General features: G+C 37.1%; 1 protein-coding gene across 9 annotated transcripts in view; it reads left to right on the top strand.

Annotated features, from left to right (window-relative positions):
- Positions 1–25,874, top strand: part of ANO4 (anoctamin 4) — a 444,815-nt gene that overhangs the window by 219,462 nt on the left and 199,479 nt on the right. For 7 of the 9 annotated variants that reach the window (XM_073900420.1, XM_073900419.1, XM_073900418.1 and 4 more), the window contains one exon: positions 13,046–13,150. The exons of 1 other annotated variant lie outside the window; for it this stretch is intronic. In XM_073900420.1, coding sequence (XP_073756521.1) covers positions 13,046–13,150 — 105 coding nt within the window. The remainder of the gene's footprint in view (positions 1–13,045; positions 13,151–25,874) is intronic. One more of the 9 variants, XM_073900416.1, reaches the window with a different exon arrangement.

Raw genomic sequence — 25,874 nt, 5'->3', positions numbered from 1 at the left:
CCCGCCCCCGCCTTTGCTTGCCCCCCATGGAGCACTGCCTGCAGGACTCACAGATCCTTCCTGCCCTTTGGAGCTTTGCAGCTCTGATTTCCAAGCCCTCTTTGGAACTCCTAGTGTAAAGATGCATTATAATTTAGGAGATCACTGTTTTGCCAATCCTGAGAAACATGGAAACAATTTTGTTGAAAGTCAGCCATTACTGGCTCAAGTACTAGAATTATTCTTTCCATTTTAGACTCAAAAAACATCTACCCGCTATTAGCCAAATGTGGTTCTCCAGTCAGGACCCAGTCCAGAATTGAGTCCTTAGAACTACTCAGTGTTAATCATTTGAAAGAATGTCTAGATTTTACAGTGATTGGTGTGGATGAATCAGTCTGTTTATTCCTTTTAATACAATGCTGAGCTTTCTTTTGTAAGAGAATGATCTTGCAATATCACTAGATTTATAGTTATGCAACACTAATATGAAAGAATGATTCGTGTATTGATTTTGATCAATATTTTTATTTATTTTTCTCTGATATACTTTTTTATTATTATGTTATGGTAATCACCATACATTACATCACTAGTTTTTGATGTAGTGTTCCATGATTCATTGCATATAACACCCAGTGCTCCATGCAGAACGTGCCCTCTTTAATACCCATCACCAGGCCAACCCATCCCCCCATCCCCCTCCCCTCTAAAACCCTCAGTTTGTTTTCTCAGAGTCCATAGTCTCTCTGATTTCCCCCCTTCATTCTTCCCCTCCTGCTATCTTCTTCTTTTTCTTCTTCTTCTTCTTCTTCTTCTTCTTCTTCTTCTTCTTCTTCTTCTTCTTCTCAACATATAATGTATTATTTGTTTCAGAGGTACAGGTCTGTGATTCAACAGTCTTACACATTTCACAGTGCTCACCACAATAGCACTTATGAAGCATCCTCTCTTGCGAAGCCTTTTTAGCTTATAGCATACTAAATAGATTTTGGTAAGCATTATAAATGAAGTAAAGACACAGAGATGGAAAGTTTTTCTAGAACCAGTGGAATATCCCACGTGTGAATCTAGGGTTTCCAATTTCAGATCCTTCAGAAGAACTGAATTTATTTTCTTCCTCCTTAAAAGATCTATCTTGAACACTGTCTGATGCAGGGGAAGTTTGTAAAGAAGACAGAATGTACCTCTCCCCATTCTTAATACTGTTCTTCATCTTAACACTGTCATAGAAACACTGAATTCACTATGGGGAATTGAAAACAAACTCTCAATTACAGGAATGGTGTTCTTTGCAGCCTAATAAGTCCAAAAATATTACAGGTGAGGATTTATTTTAGATATTTATATCAAGTTTTGATATATCACTGTTTGCTATTCTGTAAAAATGTTGCATTTGACAATTTGTATTAAAAGTACCTTGCAGGACAGGAACTACCGATTTTTATTTGCAGAATGTAAATAGAATGTAGACAGATGCTCCAATCAAGCATCATTCATTATGAGGAAATCACAGTAAATACCATTGTCCCCTTTAGCCTACTTTACAGAGTTCCCTCTCTTTTGTGTTGCATGGCAAAAGTAAGATTTAACTTGTCACACTTCTCTTTATTTCTGTTTCAACATGAAATAATTATTCCAAGTCTAATTACACAGTTTTTTTCATGCATTGTTTTCATTTAGTCTAGACCCTAAACTTGGAATTGGCTTTCATTTTTCAGAGACGGAATATGTCATTATAAAATTAGATAAGACATAGAAAATTGATCATCACTTGATGATCTGACACTATGAGCCATATTTGCATGTATGTAAACAATTGTTCATAATTTTTAATGGAGCCTCTCAAAAATTTCATCCTTTCCATTTTATAAATGAGAAAAATGAGGCTCATTATTTAATGGCTCAGGGTCACATAAAAATGGAATTCAAATCCAGGTCAATGTAGTATCAAAATCTGCTTTTTTATACCACTTTGTTTTAATTTGCAAATATAAGATCTATTTATATTTGAACAAGAAATTGAATTTTAAGTCATTTAATGTTATTAAACTAAGGCAATATAACAGAATAATTAAAAATAATGATTGGATGGATGGGTAGAGGGCAAGAGGAAGTGGCAGTCAGTCATATAACTTATATTGTCTTGTATCATAGTAGGAAATAATAAGTAATATATAAAATTGATCAAGAAACAATGGAATACCCACATGGAAATAGCCAAAAGAAGTAAAAAAACTCTTGAGAGTATTTGTGCTAAAGAAATAGGTCTGGAGTTGAGAAAGGGGTAAGGTTGGCAACTGTTGACTTTCATTATAAGCTTTAAGATGTTGGTACCTCAGCATTTTCTTTATTATTTGACAAGATTTGAGAAGAGCTCACAAAAAAGTAAATGCATGATTTAAAACATGTCTTTCATAGTTGTCTATATATAACCTATCAAGAAGCCTTAAAATTATGGATGATGAAAGAAAACTGGGATGTTTTCTCAGTCTGTATCCACTGTTACTAGTAATACAAAATTGCAGTATAAGAGCTTTAATTGAGCAATTAATATGTTCAAGGCCTTGATCTTGATTCTGTAGGAGATAAAAAGGTAGATGCAATTTGGTCCCAGGCCTCCATCATGTTATAATCTAGTTGAGGGTGCTAGAGATGAAGAAAGAAATCTAGATGGGAAAAGATAGGAGCTCATATGTTGTCTGTGTCTACTCCAAACTGTGTTAGATACTTTACCTATCTTATTTTTTTAATATTATTTATTTATTTCACAGATAGAGAGCACAGGTAGGCAGAGGGGCAGACAGAGGGAAAGGGAGAAGCAGGCTCTCTGCTGAGCAGGGAGCCCGATGCAGGGCTCGATCCCAGGACCCTGGGATCATGACCTGAGTCGAAGGCAGTCGCTTAACTGACTGAGCCACCCAGGTGCCCCTACCTATCTTATTTTTGATGGAAAACATGTACCATAGAAAAGATAAAATATAGGTAGCTATAGAAGTTCAAAATAGAAATGGTAGAAAATGGTGTTTGCTTGTTAGGGTCAAGAAATGCTTCCTGAAGTGGAGCCTTTAGTTTGGGCCTTAAAAGTAGAAAGGTATTTCTACAGACAGAGGTGGAAAGGGAGAGGCATTGACATATGTGCTAATTGAGACTTCTAAATTCCTTTTGTATATAAGCATTTAGCTAAATCCATGTAAGCTAGTTACAAATCTAAAATGATTTTTTTAACATATTGTTTGCTCAGCAGAAGATCTTTTCTTAAATGTAAGCACTGTTATCAAAGTTCCTTTTTATTGGAAATACTTTCAACTTTATTCTCACACAACAGAGTCACAATTAAGATTTGAGTATAATCATTCAATCAAGTGTAAGAAAAGCTCAAGGCAGATTTGGAGATCACATGAATTTTGTGGCTATTTTTGATTTTTAAAATTGTTCATTATATTCTCTACATCTTCATGAATCCTTTTAAAGTTTCCCTTTTTAATGTAACTTATTGGTTTAGTTTCCTTGGGATTACATTTGGTTGCATGTCAATTACTGAAGCCCAGTGGGGTTATGTTTTATTTTAAAACTTCATCAGTTTGAAACTATGATGCTTTCACCATATTGCTTCTGAAAAAGAGCTTCGTGTTTTGACTCAAAGTCAGAGGCATCAGTGACTGTAGAAAGAGCTTTGATTTTAGAGATAATATCAAAACTATAGGACTAACAACAAATAAATATCAGAAGTTCAAAGTAGACATAGAACTTCTTGTATTGAAGTATTTTGTCTTGTTCACTGGGCAGTATGAGCTAAAGGTAAAGATTGTCACCTTGAAGGATTCATTTGCAAATGTCCTTGCACAAGTGATCACTTTCTATTTAGGAAAGTTTACAAAAGTCCTTGTTTTATAGCATCCCCTACTTTGTCATGTTGGACATTAATGAATGACTTCCTTCCAGAAGTTCCAGACCCTTATATTACACTTTAAAGTGTATTTTATATTTCTTCTGAGCAGAGGAAGGAAAATACTTTATATTTTAGGGATTCTAAATGTGATCTTACAGTTAACCATGAAGAGAATGTTGCATCCTGCAATTTGGAGCTCTTTAAATTATATATTTTAAGAATTGCATTAATTTAGAAAATTTTATGTTAGAGTAATCCCTTACTGGCTTAACAACTGTGGTCTTTAAGACTTGAATCCTGAACTCTCAATATTTAGTGTTCCCCATGCCACAATCTGAATTTAATGACTTTATTTAAAATTATGAAAATATTTTGTTTATTGTAAAAAAAAACATAGAAAAGATAAAGAATAAAACAAAATATACCCATAATTTTATATGTGAGAGATAAATTGTGTACCCATTTTGACAATTTTCTTCCTGCCTTTTTTCCTAGTCTTATAAAAGTGTATTTTCTTATTATTATTATATTATGTTAATCACCATACATTACATCATTAGTTTTTGATGTAGTGTTCCATGATTCATTGTTTGTGTATAACACCCAGTGCTCCATTCAGTACGTGCCCTCTTTAATACCCATCACCAGGCTAACCCATCCCCCCACCGCCCTCCCCTCTAGAACCGTCAGTTTGTTTTTCAGAGTCCATAGTCTCTCACCATTCGTCTCCCCCTCTGACTCCTCCCCCTTCATTTTTCCCTTCCTGCTATCTTCTTCTTCTTTTTTTTTTTAACATATAATGTATTATTTGTTTCAGAGGTACAGATCTGTGATTCAACAGTCTTAACACAATTCACAGCGCTCACCATAGCACATACCCTCCCCAATGTCTATCACCCAGTCACCCCATCCCTCCCACCCCTTACCACTCCAGCAACCCTCAGTTTGTTTCCTGAGATTAAGAATTCCTCATATCTGGGGAGGGTATGTGCTACGGTGAGCGCTGTGAATTGTGCAAGACTGTTGAATCACAGATCTGTACTTCTGAAACAAATAACGCAACATATTTTAAGAAAAAAGGAAAAGAAGAAGATAACAGGAGAGGAAGAAAAGGGGAGTATGTCAGAGGGGGAGACGAACCGTGAGAGATGATGGACTCTGAAAAACTGAGGGTTCTAGAGGGTAGGGGGGTGGGGGGATGGGTTAGCCTGGTGATGGGTATTGAGGAGGGCACGTTTTGCATGGTGCACTGGGTGTTATGAACAAACAATGAATCATGGAACACTGCATCAAAAACTAATGATGTAATATATGGTGATTAACATAACAATAAAAAAAATTTAAAAAAAAAAAGAATTCCTCATATCAGTGAGGTCACATGACACGTGTCTTTCTCTGATTGACTTATTTCGCTCAGCATAATACCCCGCAGTTCCATCCACGTCATTGCAAATGGCAAGATTTCATTCCTTTTGATGGCTGCATAATATTCCATTGTGTATATATATACCATATCTTCTTTATCCATTCATCTGTCGATGGACATCTTGGCTCTTTCCACAGTTCGGCTGTTGTGGACATTGCTGCTATAAACATCAGGGTTTATAGCAGCAATGTATCCCTTTGGATCCCTACATTTGGGGCCATAACTGGCCAATAAGGCATGGCTGGGAAGCAACTGATGACTCATCAGGCTCCACTTGGCTCTCTGGGGGGGCAGGGGGCAGAGGCAGGCAGCCACATGGCGAGGTGGTCAATCCAAAGCCCGGTGGGAAGGAGCAATCCATCTCCCGAACGCCACCAATCCATCAACATCCACCTACCCCTTTGGGTCCCTACATTTGTATCTTTGCTGTGAATACGCAGTAGTGCAATTGCTGGGTCATAGGGTAGCTCTATTTACAACTTTTTGAGGAACCTCCATACTGTTTCCCAGAGTGGCTGCACCAGCCTGCATTCCCACCAATGGTATAGGAGGGTTCCCCTTTCTCCTCATCCCCACAAACATCTGTCGTTTCCTGACTTGTTAATTTTAGCCATTCTGACTGGTGTGAGGTGGTATCTCACTGAGGTTTTGATTTGGATTTCCCTGATGTTGAGCAACGTTGAGCACTTTTTCATATGTCTGTTGGCCATTTGGATGTCTTCTTTGGAAAAATGTCTGTTAGTGTCTTCTGCCCATTTCTTGATTGGATCATTTGTTCTTTGGTTGTGGAGTTTAATAGGTTCTTTATAGATTTTGGATACTAGCCCTTTATCTGATATGTCATTTGCAAATATCTTCTCCCATTTTTGGTTGTCTTTTGGTTTTGTTGACTGTTTCTTTTCCTATGCAAAAGCTTTTTATCTTTATTTTTCATTTTTAGAATCATATTCTATCCCTTCATAGTAGTTAACCTTATTTTTGGTACATATATTTAAGTTGCTCTCTCTTTAAAATTTTGGGATACAGTTTCTTCTAACAGACCAAAATATACCTTGAATCTCTAGTGTATCGCTTTGTTCTAGTCTCCTGCCTGATCACATTCTCTCCCGTTTTTTTTTTAAATCCTCTTCTTTCTTTTTTCAATTTCTTATCTTATCAATTCGTTTTATAAAATATTTTATAATTTTCATCTTTGCAGTCATATTCCATCCCTTCGTCGTATTTACCCTTATTTTTGTACACATGTAAGTTTTTCTTTCTTTAAAATTATAGGAGGCACTTTCTTCTAACAGACCAAAATACACCCCAAATCTAGTGTGTGGCACTGATCTATGCACCAGCCTGGTCATATTTGATCATATTCTGTTTTTTGTTTTTATCTTTTTGCTTTCTTTCCCTTTCTTTTCTCCCTGTTTTAGGTCTCTTCTGATTTGTTTAGTGTGTATTTTTCAGGGGTCATTGTTACCCTGTTAGCATTTTGTTCTCTCATTCATCTCTTCTCCTCTGGACAAAATGACAAGATGGAAAAAAATCACCTCAAAAAAAAGAACAAGAGGCAGTACCAACTGCCAGGGACCTAATCAACATGGACATTAGTAAGATGTCGGACCTAGAGTTGATAATGACGATTTTAAAGATACTAGCTGGACTTGAAAAAACCATGGAAGATATTAGAGAAACGCTATCTGGGGAAAGAAAGAACTAAAATCTAAGCAAGTCAAAATCAAAAAGGCTATTAATGAGGTGCAATAAAAAATGGAGGTTTTAACTGCTAGGATAAATGAGCAGAAGAGAGAATTAGTGATATAGAAGACCAAATGCTGGAAAATAAGGAAGCTGAGTAAAAGAGAGATAAACAACTACTGGATCACAAGGGCAGAATTCGAGAGATAAGTGATACCATAACATGAAACAATAGTTGAATAATTGGGATCCCAGAAGAAGAAAGGGGGGGGGGGCAGAAGGTATATTGGAGCAAATTATAGCAGAGAATTTCCCTAATTTGGGGAAGGACACAGGCATCAAAATCCAGGAGGCACAGAGAACCCCCTTCAAAATCAATAAAAATAGGTCAACACCCCGACATCTAATAGTAAAACTTACGAGTCTCAGAGACAAAGAGAAAATCCTGAAAGCAGTTCAGGACAAGGGATCTGTAACCTACAATGGTAGAAACATTAGCTTGGCAACAGACCTATCCACAGAGACCTGGCAGGCCAGAAAGGATTGGCATGATATATTTAGAGCACTAAATGAGAAAAATATGCAGCCGAGAATACTATATCCTGCTAGGCTGTCATTGAAAATAGAAGGAGAGATAAAAAAGCTTCCAGGACAAACAAAAACTAAAGGAATTTGCAAACACGAAACCAGCCCTCCAAGAAATACTGAAAGGGATCCTCTAAGCAAAGAGAGAGCCTAAAAGTAACATAGACCATAAAGGAATACAGACAATATACAGTAATAGTCACCTTACAGGCAATACAATGGCACTAAATTCATATCTTTCAGTAGTTACCCTGAATGTAAATAGGCTAAATGCCCCAATCAATAGACACAGGCATTCAGATTGGATACAAAAACAAGACCCATCAATATGCTGTCTGCAAGAGATTTATTTTGAACCCAAAGACATCCCCAGATTGAAAGTGAGGGGATGGAAGACCATGTACCATGTTAATGGACACCAAAAACTGGGGTGGCAATCCTTATATCAGACAAATTAGATTTTAAACCAAAGACTGTAATAAGAGATGAGGAAGGACACTATAGCATACTTAAAGGGTCTATCCAACAAAAAGATCTAACAATTGTAAATATCTATGCCCCTAACATGGGAGCAGACAATTATATAAGCCAGTTAATAACAAAAGCAAAGAAACACATCAACAACAATACAATAATAGTGGGGGACTTTAACACCCCCCTGACTGAAATGGACAGATCATCTAAGCAAAAGATCAACAAGGAAATAAAGACTTTAAGTGACACACTGGACCAAATGGACTTCACAGACATATTCAGAACATCCCATCCCAAAGCAAAAGAATACACATTCTTCTCTAGTGCCCATGGAACAGTTTCCAGAATAGATCACATCCTAGGTCACAAATCAGGTCTCAGCCAGTACCAAAAGATTGGGATCATTCCCTGGGTATTTTCAGACCACAATGCTTTGAAACTAGAATTCCATCACAAGAGGAAAGTCGGAAAGAACTCAAATACATGGAGGCTAAAGAGCATCCTACTAAAGAATGAATGGGTCAACCAGGAAATTAAAGAAGAATTAAAAAATTCATGGAAACCAATGAAAATGAAAACACACTGTTCAAAATCTTTGGGATACAGCAAAGGCAGTCCTAAGAGGAAAGTATATAGCAATGCAAGCCTTTCTCAAGAAACCTAACCATACACCTAAAGGAGCTGGAGAAAAAACAGCAAATAAAGCCTAAACCCAGCAGGAGAAGAGGAATAATAAAGATCAGAGCAGAAATCAAGGAAATAGAAACCAAAACAGCAGTAGAACAGATCAACGAAACTAGGAGCTGGTTCTTTGAAAGAATTAACAAGATTGATAAACCCCTGGCCAGACTTATCAAAAAGAAAAGAGAAATGACCCAAATCAACAAAATCATGAATGAAAGATGAGAGATCACAACACCAAAGAAATACCAACAAGTATAAGAATATATAATGAGCAACCATATGCCGGCAAATTAGACAATCTGGAAGAAATGGATGCATTCTGAGAGAAGTATCGATTACCAAAATTGAACCAGGAAGAAATAGAAAACCTGAACAGACCTATAACCACTAAAGAAATTGAAGCAATAATCAAAAATCTCCCAACAAACAAGAGCCCAGGGCCAGATGGCTTCCCAGGGGAATTCTACCAAACATTTAAAGAAGAATTAATACCTATTCTTCTGAAACTGTTCCAAAAAATGGAAATGGAAGGAAAACTTCCAAACTTGTTTTATGAGGCCAGCATTACCTTGATCCCCAAACCAAAGACCCCATCAAAAAGGAGAATTACAGACCAATATTCTTGATGAACATGGATGCAAAAATTCTCACCAAAATACTAGCCAATAGGATCCAATAGGATAATTAAAAGGATTATTCACCACGACCAATTGGGATTTATCCCTGGGCTGCAAGGTTGGTTCAACATCCGCAAATCAATCAACGTGATACAATACATTAATAAAAGAAAGAACAAGAACCATATGATCCTCTCAATAGATGCAGAGAAAGCATTTGACAAAGTACAGCATCCTTTCTTGATCAAAACTCTTCAAAGTATAGGGATAGAGGGTGCATACCTCCATATCATAAAAGCCATCTATGAAAAACCCACAGCGAATATCATTCTTAATGGGGAAAAACTGAGAACTTTCCCCCTAAGGTCAGGAACATCGCAGGGATGTCCACTCTCACCATTGCTATTCAACATAGTATTAGAAGTCCTAGCCACAGCAGTCAGACAACAAAAACAAATAAAAGGCATCCAAATCGGCAAGGAAGTCAAACTCTCACTCTTTGCAGATGATATGATACTTTATGTGGAAAACCCAAAAAAATTCCACCCCAAAACTGCTAGAACTCATATAGCAATTCAGTAAGTGGCAGAATATAAAACAATGCACAGAAATCAGTGGCATTCCTATACACCGACAAGACAGAAGAAAGAGAATTTAAGGATTTGATCCCATTTACAATTGCACCCAAAACCATAAGATACCTAGGAATAAATCTAACTAAAGAGGCAAAGAATCTGTACTCAGCAAACTCTAGAATACTCATGAAAGAAATTGAGGAAGACACAAAGAAATAGAAAAACATTCCATGCTCATGGATTGGAAGAAAAAATATTGTGAAGATGTCCATGCTTCCTAGAGCAATCTACACATTCAATGCAATCCCTATCAAAATACCATCCACTTTTTTCAAAGAAATAGATCAAATAATCCTAAAATTTGTGTGGAACCAGAAGAGACCCCAAATAGCTAGTGGAATGTTGAGAAAGAAAAGTAAAGCTCGTGGCATCACAATTCTGGACTTCCAGCTCTACTACAAAGCTGTCATCATCAAGACAGTATGGTACTGGCACAAAAACAGACCCATAGATCAATGGAACACAATAGAGAGCCCAGAAATGGACCCACAACTCTATGGTCAAAAGGGTATTTTTTTTTTAAATATACTTAAAGGGTATTTTTTTTAAATATATATAATTAAATAAACAAATCTATTTATCCTTATATCCATTTTCCTCATATTTTCTTGATATCTGAAGTGTTAGATATTCTTTAAAGACAGACTTTAAAGACCTGAATGCTTCCTTTATGACTTCCTACACTCCTCTTCTGTTCTCTAACAAATAAAATAATTACTAAAATTTGTGGAATTTTGGTTATTAGAAACTGTAATTATTTATTAGTCAGAACTATTTCTATGTGAATTTATGAGCTCCTGACTAAGACAAACAAGGTAAATAAGTTGGACTCCTGTTTATTAGCCTATTTAGCAAGTCATTGCTTTTTAGGTTACATAATGGTATTAGTCATGGTCTGAAGCACTAGAACATGGGACTATTGGTAAATCCATTTCTCTTATTTCTAACAGCCTGTATTTGTGACTGCTTTAATATGGGAGTGTTCAAGACTGGTAGGAGCATGGGTTGGAGTTGTGTCTTGAAAATGTAGTAGCTGTGTGACCTTGGGCAAATTATTCCTTCCCAGTGCACCTTGTTTTCAAAGGTAAAGGCTAAATGAGATGGTAAAGTACACACCCCAGAACCAGCCTATAGGTGGTATTGAATATTCTTATTTATTTTTTGTCATTGTTATTATGAGGTCTTTGGTTATTGAGCAGAACAAGGGCAGCTAGCCTTAGCAGAGGTTGAAAAGCAGCAGAACTTCTCCGTACTTATGCACAGTAGCTGGCCATGGGGTGGGAACCAAATAACCCATTTTAATTCCTGTTGAGAAGCTTAGTCTGAACTGTTAACTTCAGTGAGACAACCACATGCATGCATTAAAAAGTTCACTGTATCTGCAGTGCTTGACATGCTTGACAGTCACTGACATGCATGCTGGTGTCCCAAAGAACAGACCTGTGGCTCCCTTCTCGTTATTCAGTAGCTAGTTTCTGTATAAATGTCAATGTTCCTTTAACACATTATTATGGATGATACTAGTAATGGCTTCCATTTACTGAGTGCTGACTATTTGACAGCTAAGAGCTTTTCATGCATTATCTCATTTAGTCTTCATGGTTGTTCTGTGAGACTGTTATTATCACCCCTATTTTATAGATGAGAAAACCAAGATTTAGAGAGATTCAGTGTTTCCTAATAAGAATTTGAATGCTGGTTTGCAGGACTCCATAATCTGGGCTTATAGCTTTCCTTGTAGCTCTATGGCCTTTGTTTCATAATTATCATGTAGCCTTAGTCATTCATTCAGCCTGCATTTATTGAGGGCCTGCCTACTCGGTACTAGGCACTGTTCTAGGTACTGGGTGATAGCATGCAGGTAAAAGTTCCTGCCCTTCTAAAGCTCACCTTCTATTATATTACTTGTGTTCATGTCCCTTCTAGAATGAGTGTCCTTATATGATAATGACTGTGTTGTATTCTTTTGAGTTCAGGGTGTAACTGAAATTTATTCAAGGCTAAGAATAATTCCTGAGCTTATAAAATAATTATTTCTACAAAAACATTGGATGCTATGTCCCACTCTGTTCATCAGGCTATCTTTTTATTTTAGCACTGGCTTTTTAGCCCTTCTAGACTCCTCAGGATTGGAGATGTTCTTAGTGATTATTTTAAAAAGCATTTGAAAGTTTATTATTGTTAGTGATAAAGCTACTTTTTGATGTCTTGTTTTCTTTGGCACCCTTAAATGTTCTATAGGTGTGTGGAACAGCATAAAAAAAAAAAGTCTTCTTTAGAGTATACCAAAAATACATGAGACAAATCTAGTATAAGAGGTTTAATTACTTCATAGAAGAAATAAAAGTATTCTGGTATAATTGAAAAATGATATAGCAGAGAAGTCCAACTGTGAGGGGGAAAATGATGTCTTTTTTCCTGTGATATCAAGAATATTAAATCCTTTTCTAAGAACGAATTATTATAATTTTAGAGAAGATGATATAAAGTATTTGTGTTGAGGGGCACCTGGGTGGCTCAGTCATTAAGCGTCTGCCTTCGGCTCAGGTCATGATCCCAGGGTCCTGGGATCGAGCCCCGCATCAGGCTCCCTGCTCTGCAGGAAGCCTGCTTTTCCTTCTCCCAGTCCCCCTGCTTGTGTTCCTGCTCTCGCTGTCTCTCTGTTTCTCTGTCAAATAAATAAATAAAATCTTTAAAAAAAGTATTTGTGTTGAATATCCCTTTTTAGCCATGTGAAGCTGAAAATAATTTTAAATGCCCTTGGGTAGAGGCATGTTTTATTCTTCACCTAGGAAGCCATCAGTAAATACTATGAAGTGTGTGGTATTTTAATAAAGTAATTGCCTTATTTTTTACATTGGAAATACAATTAAACCTTGTGGGTCCCCTAAGGAACAAATGGCTGTTAATATTTCTCATTTTTTTTAAAAGTCCTTTTTCCAAGAGGGAGGATCATTGGCAAATCAGCTGGCTGTTCTTTTTAGATTTTGACGTTGCTTCTCCTTGGGACCCTAATGCTGGGCTCTCTGATAACCAGTGCAAACTCCATGAATATCTTTCATTTCTCTAGAAGGAGGTGTGGATTTGCAAGGCTACCAGCTGGATATGCAAATACTACCTGACGGCCCAAAGAGTGATGTGGACTTTTCAGAGATTCTTAATGCAATACAAGAAAGTAAGTTTCCCTCAAATTTTAATTTGACCATGAAAGGAGAAACTATTCTAATACTTGGGAGGGATAATAAAACTGGAAACCTTAGATGCCAAGTTTAAAAAAAGTGTTGTAAAAGAGATACTGTGTAAAATAATTTTGAGGCCACAAGAGATGGTTAGTGAAATGCAGGTTTAGTTTGTGAAACTCACCCACACAGTATTGGGGTCTTTGAAGAAGCCTGATGGAAGAACTCTAGTTCTATATTTAGTATACTATAATATTTAGTAAATTGCTAGGTACTATAATTTTTTAGATTCCTTGATTAATCGTAATCAAATTTTTGAGAATACTATTACTAGAATACTATTCCTTTGCTCAGATGTACAAGTAGTAAGAAGTAAATGTTGATGCAGTAACCTGAAATCATAAATTTATTCTCCAAAATGGGTATCTCAAGTCACTGATGATGGGCTGTGACTTGAGAAGTGACCCCTCTCTTCTAAGCATTTTGATTAATCATTTATTCTTCTTATATTACTTTGTTTATAGTTTTTACTAAGAATTTGATCTTAATCAATACATTTACTCAAGTTGTAGATTTAACATTGAGAATGGATGATGTGGTATCATAGACTAAGTCATTAACATTCATGTTTCATTATCAGAGCTCTACTACTAGATAATGATACTCTTTTAAGATCAAATATTATGTTTGAAGGAGTTAGATCTGAAGAGCACTGCAGGAAGAACCACTGTAATTTTTTGCTACTTTTAGTTTTGTGACACTGCATTTCTAATGCTAAACTTTTAATGAGCAATTTTAAGCATTTTCATAGCAGTTATCCCCTTTTGTCATCATACTGCTGCCCTCCTGACCTTCTGAAATAATTAATACTTCCACTTTATAGGTAGGACAACTGAGGGTGGGAGAAGTTACATACCAAGGTAATATGATCAAGAATGGAGGCCAGACTGGAATGGAGGGTCTTCTACCCTTCATTTAATTCCTTTCTGAATGTGCTCAGTGTGGGGTTTAAACACATCAAGGAAAAGGATCCTGAAATTGAAGATGAGGCTGGTTCTAAGAAATACTTTTAATAAAAAAGACAAAAGGACCAGCTATTTGTTCTGCTTGGGCAATCCCTTAATATTAGGTTATGAATAAAAGAGAAAAAAATTCCCCAGGAGATTAAAAATCCAATTAATAGACATTGGAGAGAAAATGATTTTTTCATGGAAAGTTATAAAATTCTGTAATTACTTCATCTGATTTGAAAGATGATATATAGTGTTGAAAGGATTTTTAAAAAATTTTTAATAAGTGATAAAAGTTGTCTTCTCTGCTAGTGCAGGAGATAAAGTTAAAATTTTTTTAGGGCTGCATGAACTTACATCAAAATGAATTAAATGTTTATGACTATTTTTACAGTAATTTTTGTTAGCATATCTTACTAAAGACACATTTGTATATAACTTTTATTGTTTAGAATGGTGAGCTCTTTGTGAACAAGTAGAAGTGCATGTTTATGAGTAGTTAATATTTAAGTTTAAAAATAAGAAAAGGGAAATATTATTTCACCTTAAAATGCAAATAAACTCTTTATAGGTTTAAGGATTTTCTAATACTTTGGAACTAATCTGTTTTCTTGTCAAAAAAAAAATAGGTTTTATGCTAAGTAGGTTTGGGAAGCTGCCTACCTGGCCTAGGTCATTTCTGGTAGGAAAGATTTGGACCATTTATCTACCTTCAGTTTCACCCTAGATTCCAAATGTGATTCAGATATTTAACAAGTTAGTTGAAATTTCTAAGTATAAAAACATATAGTTTGGTTCTTAAAGGGACTGTACCTTAGATTATTATTTATAGGAAGCTTCAAGAGACCAAATTACAAAAATGTAAAAATAGATAGGATTTGGACATCAGAAAAATTCCTTCTCTCCTACAAACATTTTTGTTTAGATGATGGAAAGATTTCATTATTTTCTTGGAATTTTGTGGACATATAGGTATTATCTTTAATATCAAGCTGGGAGTGAGAGAGAATTTGAAAGAGTGTCTAAGGTAGGCCAGCCATTATAGTAAGTTCTCTTCCCTTACTACCTCTTTTCTTAAAACAACCCTACAAGGAATAGTAGATGTGTTTTCTCCATTTTAAGGGTGAAAAAATTGAGTATACCTCCCCAAGGCTATATGGTTAATATTTGATTGTCAATATTTAGTCATATGCTGGCCCTTGTTCTGATAAATAAAAGATTAAATAAACATGATTAGGAGAAGTGAACTACTCTGGATTTTAAAAAAAAATATTCTTATTTTGTTATGTCTTAATGCAAGAATTCTTCCCCATGCTTCTACATTGTAAAATATGTTTACATTTTTTTCCTGTAGTGCTTATGCCCTAAAAAGGGCTTCATCTGTTCAAAAGAAGATGTCTTAGAGAGGCTAGCTGTTTAAAAGTTGTTTCTCAACTTTCCCTATAACAGATGTACAACTTATAAAGAAGAAAAGTTATTTTATCCATTCACCCATTTCTCCATGTCACCTGTTGTGTGTCAGGCAATATATTATGCATAGAATCTTAAAGCAGTAGTGAACATTTTGGTGTACAGTTCAGTTCAAGAGAAATTAAAACACAGATCACATTTGTTTTATTGTTCAAAATGGAAACAACTTTTATTGCTTTCTAAGAGGAAAGCATTTCTATGTGGCAGTATAATATAAGGGTGTGTGTGTGTGTATGTGTGTGTGTGTGTCTGTGTGTGTGTGTTTTCCTTGATGTAATTTTTCCCTCTCTCTATTCTAACCCATTGTACCCCATCCCAAGATGGTAGCTAGGTCCCCTAAACTCCTTTGTTTTAGCAGCGTTCTCTATTATCTGAAGTTCCTGGCTTTTGTTTTCTGAAAGTCTGGGCTTCTGAGTGGCTAATCCCTCATAAAAAGAAGCAGACACACAGAGATACCCATACAGACAGAGAGAGAAAAGGCATTTCCTGTCCAGTTCCCTTAAATTGTCCTGCAGTGGTAGCATGGCTTCCCATGAGGTGGGGGGGAAGGGAGGGAATGGCTGGGTTGTGTGCCTGGAGCCTGCACTTGAGCCACCTGAACAGCCAGCCTTGGCTAAGATTCTCCAGCCTGAGGAAGGAGCAGGTCTTCCATAATTCAGGGAACTTCAGGGATTCTGGGAAGGGGGCAGTCTCATCTTCCCGATTCTTTGTTGTATCTCTAGTACCTTAAACGGAGTACAGGGTATAGTAGCTGCTCAACAAATTTTTTTAATGAGTGAGTGAGTGAATGAATTCTACTCTAAACTTGCAAAGTGGGTGGCTCAGCAGTAGCAGTATGGCTTGGAGACCTGAGTGGTCTCTAAACATTCTGCTGTTTACAAATCCTCTGTCAAAACCTTTTACAGTCCTACATATGTGGGGTAGAGGAGTGGGAATGTCAATAATGACTGAAATTAATTGTCTAAATTGTGGTTGACCTGGTCTACCAGGCCAGTTGGAGTGGAGACTTAGATTTAACTTGATGTAATGATGAGTTTGTCTAGTAAGATTCATACCCTCTAAGTCCAAGGATTTTAGTGCCTACTGTATTAGGTACAATAATATCAATTAAAACAAAAATATCCTGCTTTTTTAGCCACCAGACTTTTAAAATCTGGACATTTTTGAGAAGTAGACATTTAGAAATATTTCATTCTGAAATTAGATTGAGAATCACATCTTAAAGCTCTGTAGTCCATGAAGCAGGTGTGTATGTGTATGTGCATTTATTATATCAGCAAACCATTAAAAAAGATATTATTCAAAAGCTATACTGAACCTTTTAATTCTTGCTTTAAATTATTACCAGTGCCCAGCTTTTTCTAGGGATCATTTCTCTCCCCTTCCACACTTTTTGTTGCCCACTCCTCCTGCTTTGTCCTTAGTTTTTCTTTTCTTGATTCCTAGTATATACAGATACAGACTGTGGGGACTCTCCAGTGGCATTCAAACCATGGCACATTATTGTGTTATAGTCCATTAGGTTCTAACGAAGGAAAGAGAGCTAAAAGCAAAGTGTTTGAAATGAGGACTTGGAGGTTGGAAGGATCGTTGTTATCCTGTGGTCGGACCCTCTGTGCTTGCACCTGTGTTTATGTAATCACAGTGGTGTTCCTGCTCTGGTGGAGCTCTGTGCTTCTGTGCCCACGGAGACTGAGTCATTTCTCAATGACATCCAGTGAGTCATTTTGAATCCAATTTCTTGAGCCCTGACTTCCAGTTTTATTTTTAATCCGTATGGTCATGCTGTTTCAAAGGGGAAGATGGGGAAGAGGGAGGTGCTGACATATATTGAACATATAGTCTTGCCTGGCAACTCTGTGGTTGACCTTTTACCCATATTACTGTATTTAGTCTTAAATTCTATTTGCCTTAATTTCTACATCTGCTGAAGGGGGATAGTTCTAGTAAATCTATGTAAAGCCCTTAGTGTGGTGCCTGGCACATGGCAAATGCTGCATTAGTGTTGGCTGCTCCCTTGTCTTCATTCCTCTCAACAATCCTGTGTGGGACCATGGTATTATCCCTGCTGAAAAGATACACTAAAGCTTGAATAAGTTAAATAACCCAATCTAAGAGCTAGTAGGTGTGAGGACTAGCATTTGAACCCAGGCTTGTCTGAATCCAGAGCTCATGCTCTTTCCAAAGAAGGGGAAGTTATGGTCAGGAGACTCTGAGGATCTTTAATGCAGAACATCATTGACTTCATTTCATGTTGTGAAAAGATAACCAAGGCTATTGAGCAAAGCTTGAATTAGGTACTTGGTTCTTCTCTAAGTATCATTCTCAGGTTGTTAAGAGGTACTGTTACTATCTGCCTTGTTGTAGAAGTAATCAAGGTGTCTGTCCTTTTCTTTAGAATGAGGTTAGTAGCAAGAGAAGCTCTTCATGAGAAACATGCTGTCCCAGGAACAAGTTAATAATCTTTGCCCCATGACAGAGTGTCCTATGGATGCCCCATGCTATGGTCTATGCTCTGTTTTATAAACTGTATCATTACTGAGCCAGGAAATGCCAATGAAAATTTTTTAATGACCACATATTTTTAATTTTTTAAATTTTTTATTGTTATGTTAATTTTTAAATATTAAAATTTAATATTTTAATATTTGGCTCCCCAAGCCAAACATGATTTAAGAACAGTAGGATGCTTTCCACAGAAACAAGAAGCCAGCTAGAAACAGCATGGATTTAGAGGTCAGAACTGAGTTAGGTTTCATCTCTGTCCCTTACTAGCTGTATGGTCTTACTTAGTGTCTCTGAACCTGCCTTCTTTCTTATAATGCCCTTCTCCTAAGGTATTTTGAGGAAGAAAAGGGAAAACAGACCTGAAAATCCTTAATACACAGTTGGCTCTCAATAGTGCCCTTTCTTCTGTCCACCTTCCCACTTCATACTCAGTCTCTGGGTCTGAGAGAAACAGATACTTTGAAGCAATCCCACTAAGATAACTAGAATAAGAAAACAAATTGATAGAATCTTACAACTAGTTTTTATTTACTTAAAAATGGACACTGAGCACCTCCTATTTGCTGGTCAGTTTTTGAGCTGCCTTGGGCCTTCACCTGGAAGAGACCGTAGGGCTAGATATAAAGATGAACTTGTTATAAAACAGCCAGCTAAATGTTCAAATTAAGATATAAACAAGCTTTTTTGTTTCTTTTGATTCTAAATCATTTCTGAAGGTGTCCTTTTTTGTGTGTTTTCTAATGAGGCTTTGAGGTCAGTATGCAATATCTTCAGAATTCTGAATATCAGATGTAATAATTTGGAACTCGGGACAAAAATAGTAAAATGAGCTGGCACTCTGCAGGACAGATGTAGAAACCTGGATTACACTACACAGTCCTCTCATGTTCTTTCAGTGACGTATAATTTCACTTGATTTTCTCTGCATCAGAAAATAGAGATTAAATACTCCTGTGCTGTTAATGCCACTGGGGGGGGGGTTCTGCTGCATTTGAGGAATAGGAGAGTAAAAAGAGCAGTGAGTCGAGGTTTTGATATTTATTTCTTACTCTCTAAAAGACACACTTACTGTTTATTTTCCCTGCCTTTATAGCACTGATTTGATTTCATCTACTCTAGCACCTAACCTAAATGTTGGCTCAGTGAACAAATGGCAGAATATCATTAATTTATTTGCTTATTTATTTGAGCCCTTGAAGTATATTTGTGGTCTTTTTCCCCTAGAGAATGAATAATGGCTAATAATCCAAGTGATTTTCACTGAATAAATAATTATAAGTATTTAATGAGTAGATTCAGTACTGTTGAGGTAAATTTGCCTACCCATCACATAAAGTATGTCAGGATCACTCTGCCTTCTGGTCCTCTGACTTCTCTGCTCCGTCTCTATTCTGGAATAACATAGCAAGTCAACCTACAGAACTCTCTTTCCTATGCTGAATTTGATGATTTACTCAGACTCTAGCAGGTTTTTGGTCTCACAGGCAATATGAGGTTCTTGACTCTTGTGTAGCTGTTACATGTGAATCTTTGCTGTTCTGTTCCCTGGTCGTCTTAGGCTGAGTGCCTGCTATTTGTGAAGGAGAATCATTTGAGCCTCTCTCTTGCTTTCCAAATATGTGGTATCTACCTGTTGTGACTCAGCTTCCCAATTCTGTTCACACAGCCCTCTCTGAGTTGATGCAGTGCAGGTCTGTTACTTGGGTTGCATGGAAGGTGAAGGGATCCATTAAAAGTAGCCTTGTTTGGATGTAGAGTATCTTTGTGACATCCATGCCATGGATGATAAGGCTCCAGTCTCACCTTGGATGGATGTGAGGTGTGTGAGGACAGGGGCCGTGTCTGCCACGTCTGGTACTTGACCTGACCTAACCCACCACAGTGTCCAGCCAAAGTGGGCACCCACTAAGTACTTGCTGAATAAACAGACTTTTTTCATTTTTTATTATTATGTTAATCACCATACATCATTAGTTTTTGATATAGTGTTCCAAGATTCATTGTTTGGGCATAACACCCAGTACGTGCCCTCTTTAATACCCATCACCAAGCTAACCCATCCCCCCACCCTCCTCCATTCTAGAACCTTCAGTTTGTTTTTCAGAGTCCATCGTCTCTCATGAATCGTCTCCCCCTCCGATTTACTCCCGTTCATTCTTCCCCTCCTGCTATCTTCTTTTTTTTTTCTTAACATATATTGCATTATTTGTTTCAGAGGTACAGATCTGTGATTCAACAGTCTTGCACAATTCAAAGCACTCACCATAGCACATACCCTCCCCAAGGTATCACCCAGCCACCCCATCCCTCCCACACCCCCACCACTCCAGCATGCCTCAGTTTGTTTCCTGAGATTAAGAATTCCTCATATCAGTGAGGTCATATGATACATGTCTTTCTCTGATTGACTTATTTCACTCAGCATAACACCCTCCAGTTCTATCCACATTGTTGCAAATGGCAAGATCTCATTCCTTTTGATGGCTACATAATATTCCATGGTGTATATATACCACATCTTCTTTATCCATTCATCTGTCGATGGACATCTTGGCTCTTTCCACAGTTTGGCTATTGTGGACATTGCTGCTATAAACATTGGGGTGCACGTACCCCTTTGGATCCCTACATTTATATCTTTGGGGTAAATACCCAGAAGTGCAATTGCTGGATCGTATGGTAGCTCTATTTTCAACTGTTTGAGGAACCTCCATACTGTTTTCCAGAGTGGTTGCACCAGCTTGCATTCCCACCAAACAGTGTAGGAGGGTCCCCTTTCTCCGCATCCCCGCCAACATCTGTCGTTTCCTGACTTATTAATTTTAGCCATTCTGACTGGTGTGAGGTGGTATCTCATTGAGGTTTTGATTTGGATTTCCCTGATGCTGACTGATGTTGAGCACTTTTTCATGTGTCTGTTGGCCACTTGGATGTCTTCTTTGGAAAAATGTCTGTTCATGTCTTCTGCCCATTTCTTGATTGGATTATTTGTTCTTTGGGTGTTGAGTTTGATAAGTTCTTTATAGATTTTGGATACTAGTCCTTTATCTGATATGTCATTTGCAAATATTTTCTCCCATTCTGTTGGTTGTCTTTTGGTTTTGTGGACTGTTTCTTTTGCTGTGCAAAAGCTTTTTCTCTTGATGAAATCCCAATAGTTCATTTTTTCCCTTGCTTCCCTTGACTTCGGTGATGTTTCTAGGAAAAAGTTGCTGCGGCTGAGGTCGAAGAGGTTGCTGCCTGTGTTCTCCTATAGGATTTTGATGGACTCCTGTCTCACGTTTAGGTCTTTCAACCATTTGGAGTCTATTTTTGTGTGTGGTGTAAGGAAATGATCCAGTTTCATTCTTCTCCATGTGACTGTCCAATTTTCCCAACACCATTTGTTGAAGAGACTGTCTTTTTTCCATTGGACATTCTTTCCTGCTTTGTTGAAGATAAGTTGACCATAGAGTTGAGGGTCCATTTCTGGGCTCTCGATTCTGTTCCATTGATCTATGTGTCTGTTTTTGTGCCAGTACCATACTGTCTTGATGATGACAGCTTTGTAATAGAGCTGGAAGTCCGGAATTGTGATGCCGCCAGCTTTGTTTTTCTTTTTCAACATTCCTCTGGCTATTCAGGGTCTTTTCTGGTTCCATACAAATTTTAGGATTATTTGTTCCACTTTTTTGAAGAAAGTGGTTGGTATTTTGATGGGGATTGCACTGAATGTGTAGATTGCTCTAGGAAGCATTAACATCTTCACAATGTTCTTCCAATCCATGAGCATGGAACGTTTTTCCATTTCTTTGTGTCTTCCTCAATTTCTTTCAGGAGTATTTTATAGTTTTCTGAGTACAGATCCTTTGCCTCTTTGGTTAAATTTATTCCTAGGTATCTTATGGTTTTGGGTGCAGTTGTAAATGGGATCGACTCCTTAATTTCTCTCTCTTCGGTCTTGTTGTTGGTGTTTAGGAATGCCACTGATTTCTGTGCATTGATTTTATATCCTGCCACTTTACTGAATTCCTGTATGAGTTCTAGCAGTTTTGGGGTGGAGTCTTTTGGGTTTTCCACATAAAGTATCATATCATCTGCAAAGAGTGAGAGTTTGACTTCCTCTTTACCGATTTGGATGCCTTTTATTTCTTTTTGTTATCTGATTGCTGTGGCTAGGACTTCTAATACTATGTTGAATAGCAGTGGTGATAGTGGACATCCCTGCCACGTTCCTGACCTTAGGGGGAAAGCTCTCAGCTTTTCTCCATTGAGAATGATATTCGCTGTAGGTTTTTCATAGATGGCTTTTATGATATTGAGGTAGGTACCCTCTATCCCTATACTCTGAAGAGTTTTGATCAAGAAAGGATGCTGTACTTTGTCACATGCTTTTTCTGCCTCTATTGAGAGGATCATATGGTTCTTGTTCTTTCTTTTGTTAATATATTGTATCACATTGATTGATTTGTGGATGTTGAACCAACCCTGCATCCCAGGGATAAATCCCACTTGGTCATGGTGAACAATCCTTAAAGTACTCTTGGATCCTATTGGCTAGTAGTTTGGTGAGAATTTTTGCATCCATGTTCATCAAGGATATTGGTCCGTAATTCTCCTTTTTGGTGGGGTCTTTGTCTGGTTTTGGGATCAAGGTAATGCTGGCCTCATAAAATGAGTTTGGAAGTTCTCCTTCCATTTCCATTTTTTGGAACAGTTTCAGGAGAATAGGTATTAATTCTTCTTCAAGTGTTTGGTAGGATTCCCCTGGGAAGCCATCTGGCCCTGGGCTTTTGTTTGTTGGGAGATTTTTGATGACTGCTTCAATTTCCTTAGTGGTTATGCGTCTGTTCAGGTTTTCTCTTTCTTCCTGGTTCAGTTTTGGTAGTTTATACATCTCTAGGAATGCATCCATTTTTTCCAGATTATCTAATTTGCTGGCATAGAGTTGCTCATAATATATTCTTATAATTGTTTGTATTTCTTTGGTGTTGGTTGTGATCTCTCCTCTTTCATTCATGATTTTGTTGATTTGGGTCATTTCTCTTTTCTTTTTGATAAGTCTGGCCAGGGGTTTATCAATCTTGTTAATTCTTTCAAAGAACCAGCTCCTAGTTTCGTTGATCTGTTCTACTGCTGTTTTGGTTTCTATTTCCTTGATTTCTGCTCTGATCTTTATTATTCCTCTTCTCCTGCTGGGTTTAGGCTTTATTTGCTGTTTTTTCTCCAGCTCCTTTAGGTGTAGGGTTAGGTTCTGTATTTGAGACCTTTCTTGTTTCTTGAGAAAGGCTTGTATTGCTCTATACTTTCCTCCTAGGACCGCCTTTGCTGTATCCCAAAGATTTTGGACAGTTGTGTTTTCATTTTCATTGGTGTCCATGAATTTTTTAAATCCTCTTTAATTTCCTGGTTGACCCATTCATTCTTTAGTAGGATGCTGTTTAGCCTCCATGTATTTGAGTTCTTTCCGACTTTCCTCTTGTGATTGAGTTCTAGTTTCAAAGCATCGTGGTCTGAAAATATGCAGGGAATATTCCCAATCTTTTGGTACTGGTTGAGACCTGATTCGTGACCTAGGATGTGATCTCTTCTGGAGAATGTTCCGTGGGCACCAGAGAAGAATGTGTATTCCGTTGCTTTGGGATGGAATGTTCTGAATATGTTTGTGAAGTCCATTTGGTCCAGTTTGTCATTTAAAGTCTTTATTTCCTTGTTGATCTTTTGCTTAGATGATCTGTCCATTTCAGTCAGGGGGGTGTTAAAGTCCCCCACTATTATTGTATTGTTGTCAATGTGTTTCTTCACTTTTGTTATTAATTGCCTTATATAATTGTCTGCTCCCATGTTAGGGGCATAGATATTTACAATTGTTAGATCTTCTTGTTGGATAGACCCTTTAAATAGGATATATTGTCCTTCCTCGTCTCTTATTACTGTCTTTGTTGTAAAATCTAATTTGTCTGATATAAGGATTGCCATCCCAGCTTTCTTTGGTGCCCATTAGCATGGTACATGGTTTTCCACCCCCTCACTTTCAATGTGGGGGTGTCTTTGGGTCTAAAATGAGTCTCTTGCAGACAGCATATGGATGGGTCTTGTTTTTAATCCCATCTAATAGCCTGTGTCTTTTGATTGGGGCATTTAGCCCATTTACATTCAGGGTAACTATTGAAAGATATGAATTTAATGCCATTGTATTGCCTGTAAGGTGACTGTTACTGTATATTGTCTGTGTTCCTTTCTGATCTATGCTGCTTTTAGGCTCTCTCTTTGCTTAGAGCACCCCTTTCAATATTTCTTGTAGGGCTGGTTTCGTGTTTGCAAATTCCTTTAGTTTTTGTTTGTCCTGGAAGCTTTTTATCTCTCCTTCGATTTTCAGTGACAGCGCAGCTGGATATAGTATTCTTGGCTGCATATTTTTCTCGTTTAGTGTTTTGAAGATATCATGCCAGTCCTTTCTGGCCTGCCAGATATCTGTGGATAGGTCTGTTGCCAATCTAATGTTTCTACCATTATAGGTTACATATCTCTTCTCCCCCGAGCTCCTTTCAAGATTTTCTCTTTGTCTCTGAGACTCGTAAGTTTTACTATTAGATGTCGGGGTGATGACCTATTTTTATTGATTTTGAGAGGGCTTCTCTGTGCCTGCTGGATTTTGATGCCTGTTTCCTTCCCCAAATTAGGGAAGTTCTCTGCTATAATTTCCTCCAATATACCTTCTGCCCCTCTCTCTCTTTCTTCTTCTTCTGGGATCCCAATTATTCTAATGTTGTTTCGTCTTATCGTATCGCTTATCTCTCGAATTCTTCCCTCGCGATCCAGTAGTTGTTTATCTCTCTTTTTCTCAGCTTCTTTATTTTCCATCATTTGGTGTTCTATATCGCTAATTCTCTCTTCTGCCTCATTTATCCTAGCAGTTAGTGCCCCATTTTTAATTGCACCTCATTAATAGCCTTTTTGATTTCGACTTGGTTAGATTTTAGTTCTTTTATTTCTCTAGGAAGGGTGTCTCTAATAACTTCCATGCTTTTTTCAAGCCTAGCTAGTATCTTTAAAATCATGATTCTGAACTCTAGGTCCAACATCGTACTAATGTCCGCATTGAGTGGGTCCCTGGCAGGTGGTACTACCTCTTGTTCTTTTTGCTGAGATGATTTTTTTTCGTCTTGTCATTTTGTCCAGAGGAGAATAGATGAATGAGAGAACAAAATGCTAACAGGTTAACAACGTCTCCAGAAAATATACTCTAAACAAATCAGAAAAGACCTGAAACCAGGGGAAAAGAAAGGGAAAGAAAGAAAAAAGAAAGAGAAAAAAAAAAGAAAAAGAAAAAGATAAAAACAATCAAAATCAGAACAAAACAAATAAAACAGAATATGATCATATATGATCAGGCTAGTGTATAGATCAGTGACATACACTAGAATTTGGGTGTATTTTGGTCTGTTAGAAGAAAGTGCCTCCTATAATTTTAAAGAAAGAAAGACTTATATATGTACAAAATAAGGGTTGATACAATGAAGGGATGGAATATGACTGTAAAGATGTAAATTACAAAAGATTTTATAAAAGGAATTGATAAGATAAGAAGTTGTTTGAAAAAAGAAAGAAGATTTAAAAAAAGAAAGAAAAAAGAATGTGATCAGGCAAGAGACTAGAACAAAGCCATACACTAATAATTTAGGGTATATTTTGATCTGTTAGAAGAAACTGTATCTCAAAGTTTTAAAGAGAGAACAACATATATATATAT

Source organism: Callorhinus ursinus, unplaced genomic scaffold (assembly GCF_003265705.2).
Source record: "Callorhinus ursinus isolate GAN/ISIS: 27379988/994484 unplaced genomic scaffold, GSC_fseal_2.0 scaffold14, whole genome shotgun sequence".
NCBI lineage: Eukaryota > Metazoa > Chordata > Mammalia > Carnivora > Otariidae > Callorhinus > Callorhinus ursinus.
The sequence above is the reverse complement of the archived record's forward strand: the minus strand, read 5'-3'. Positions and strand labels throughout refer to the sequence as shown.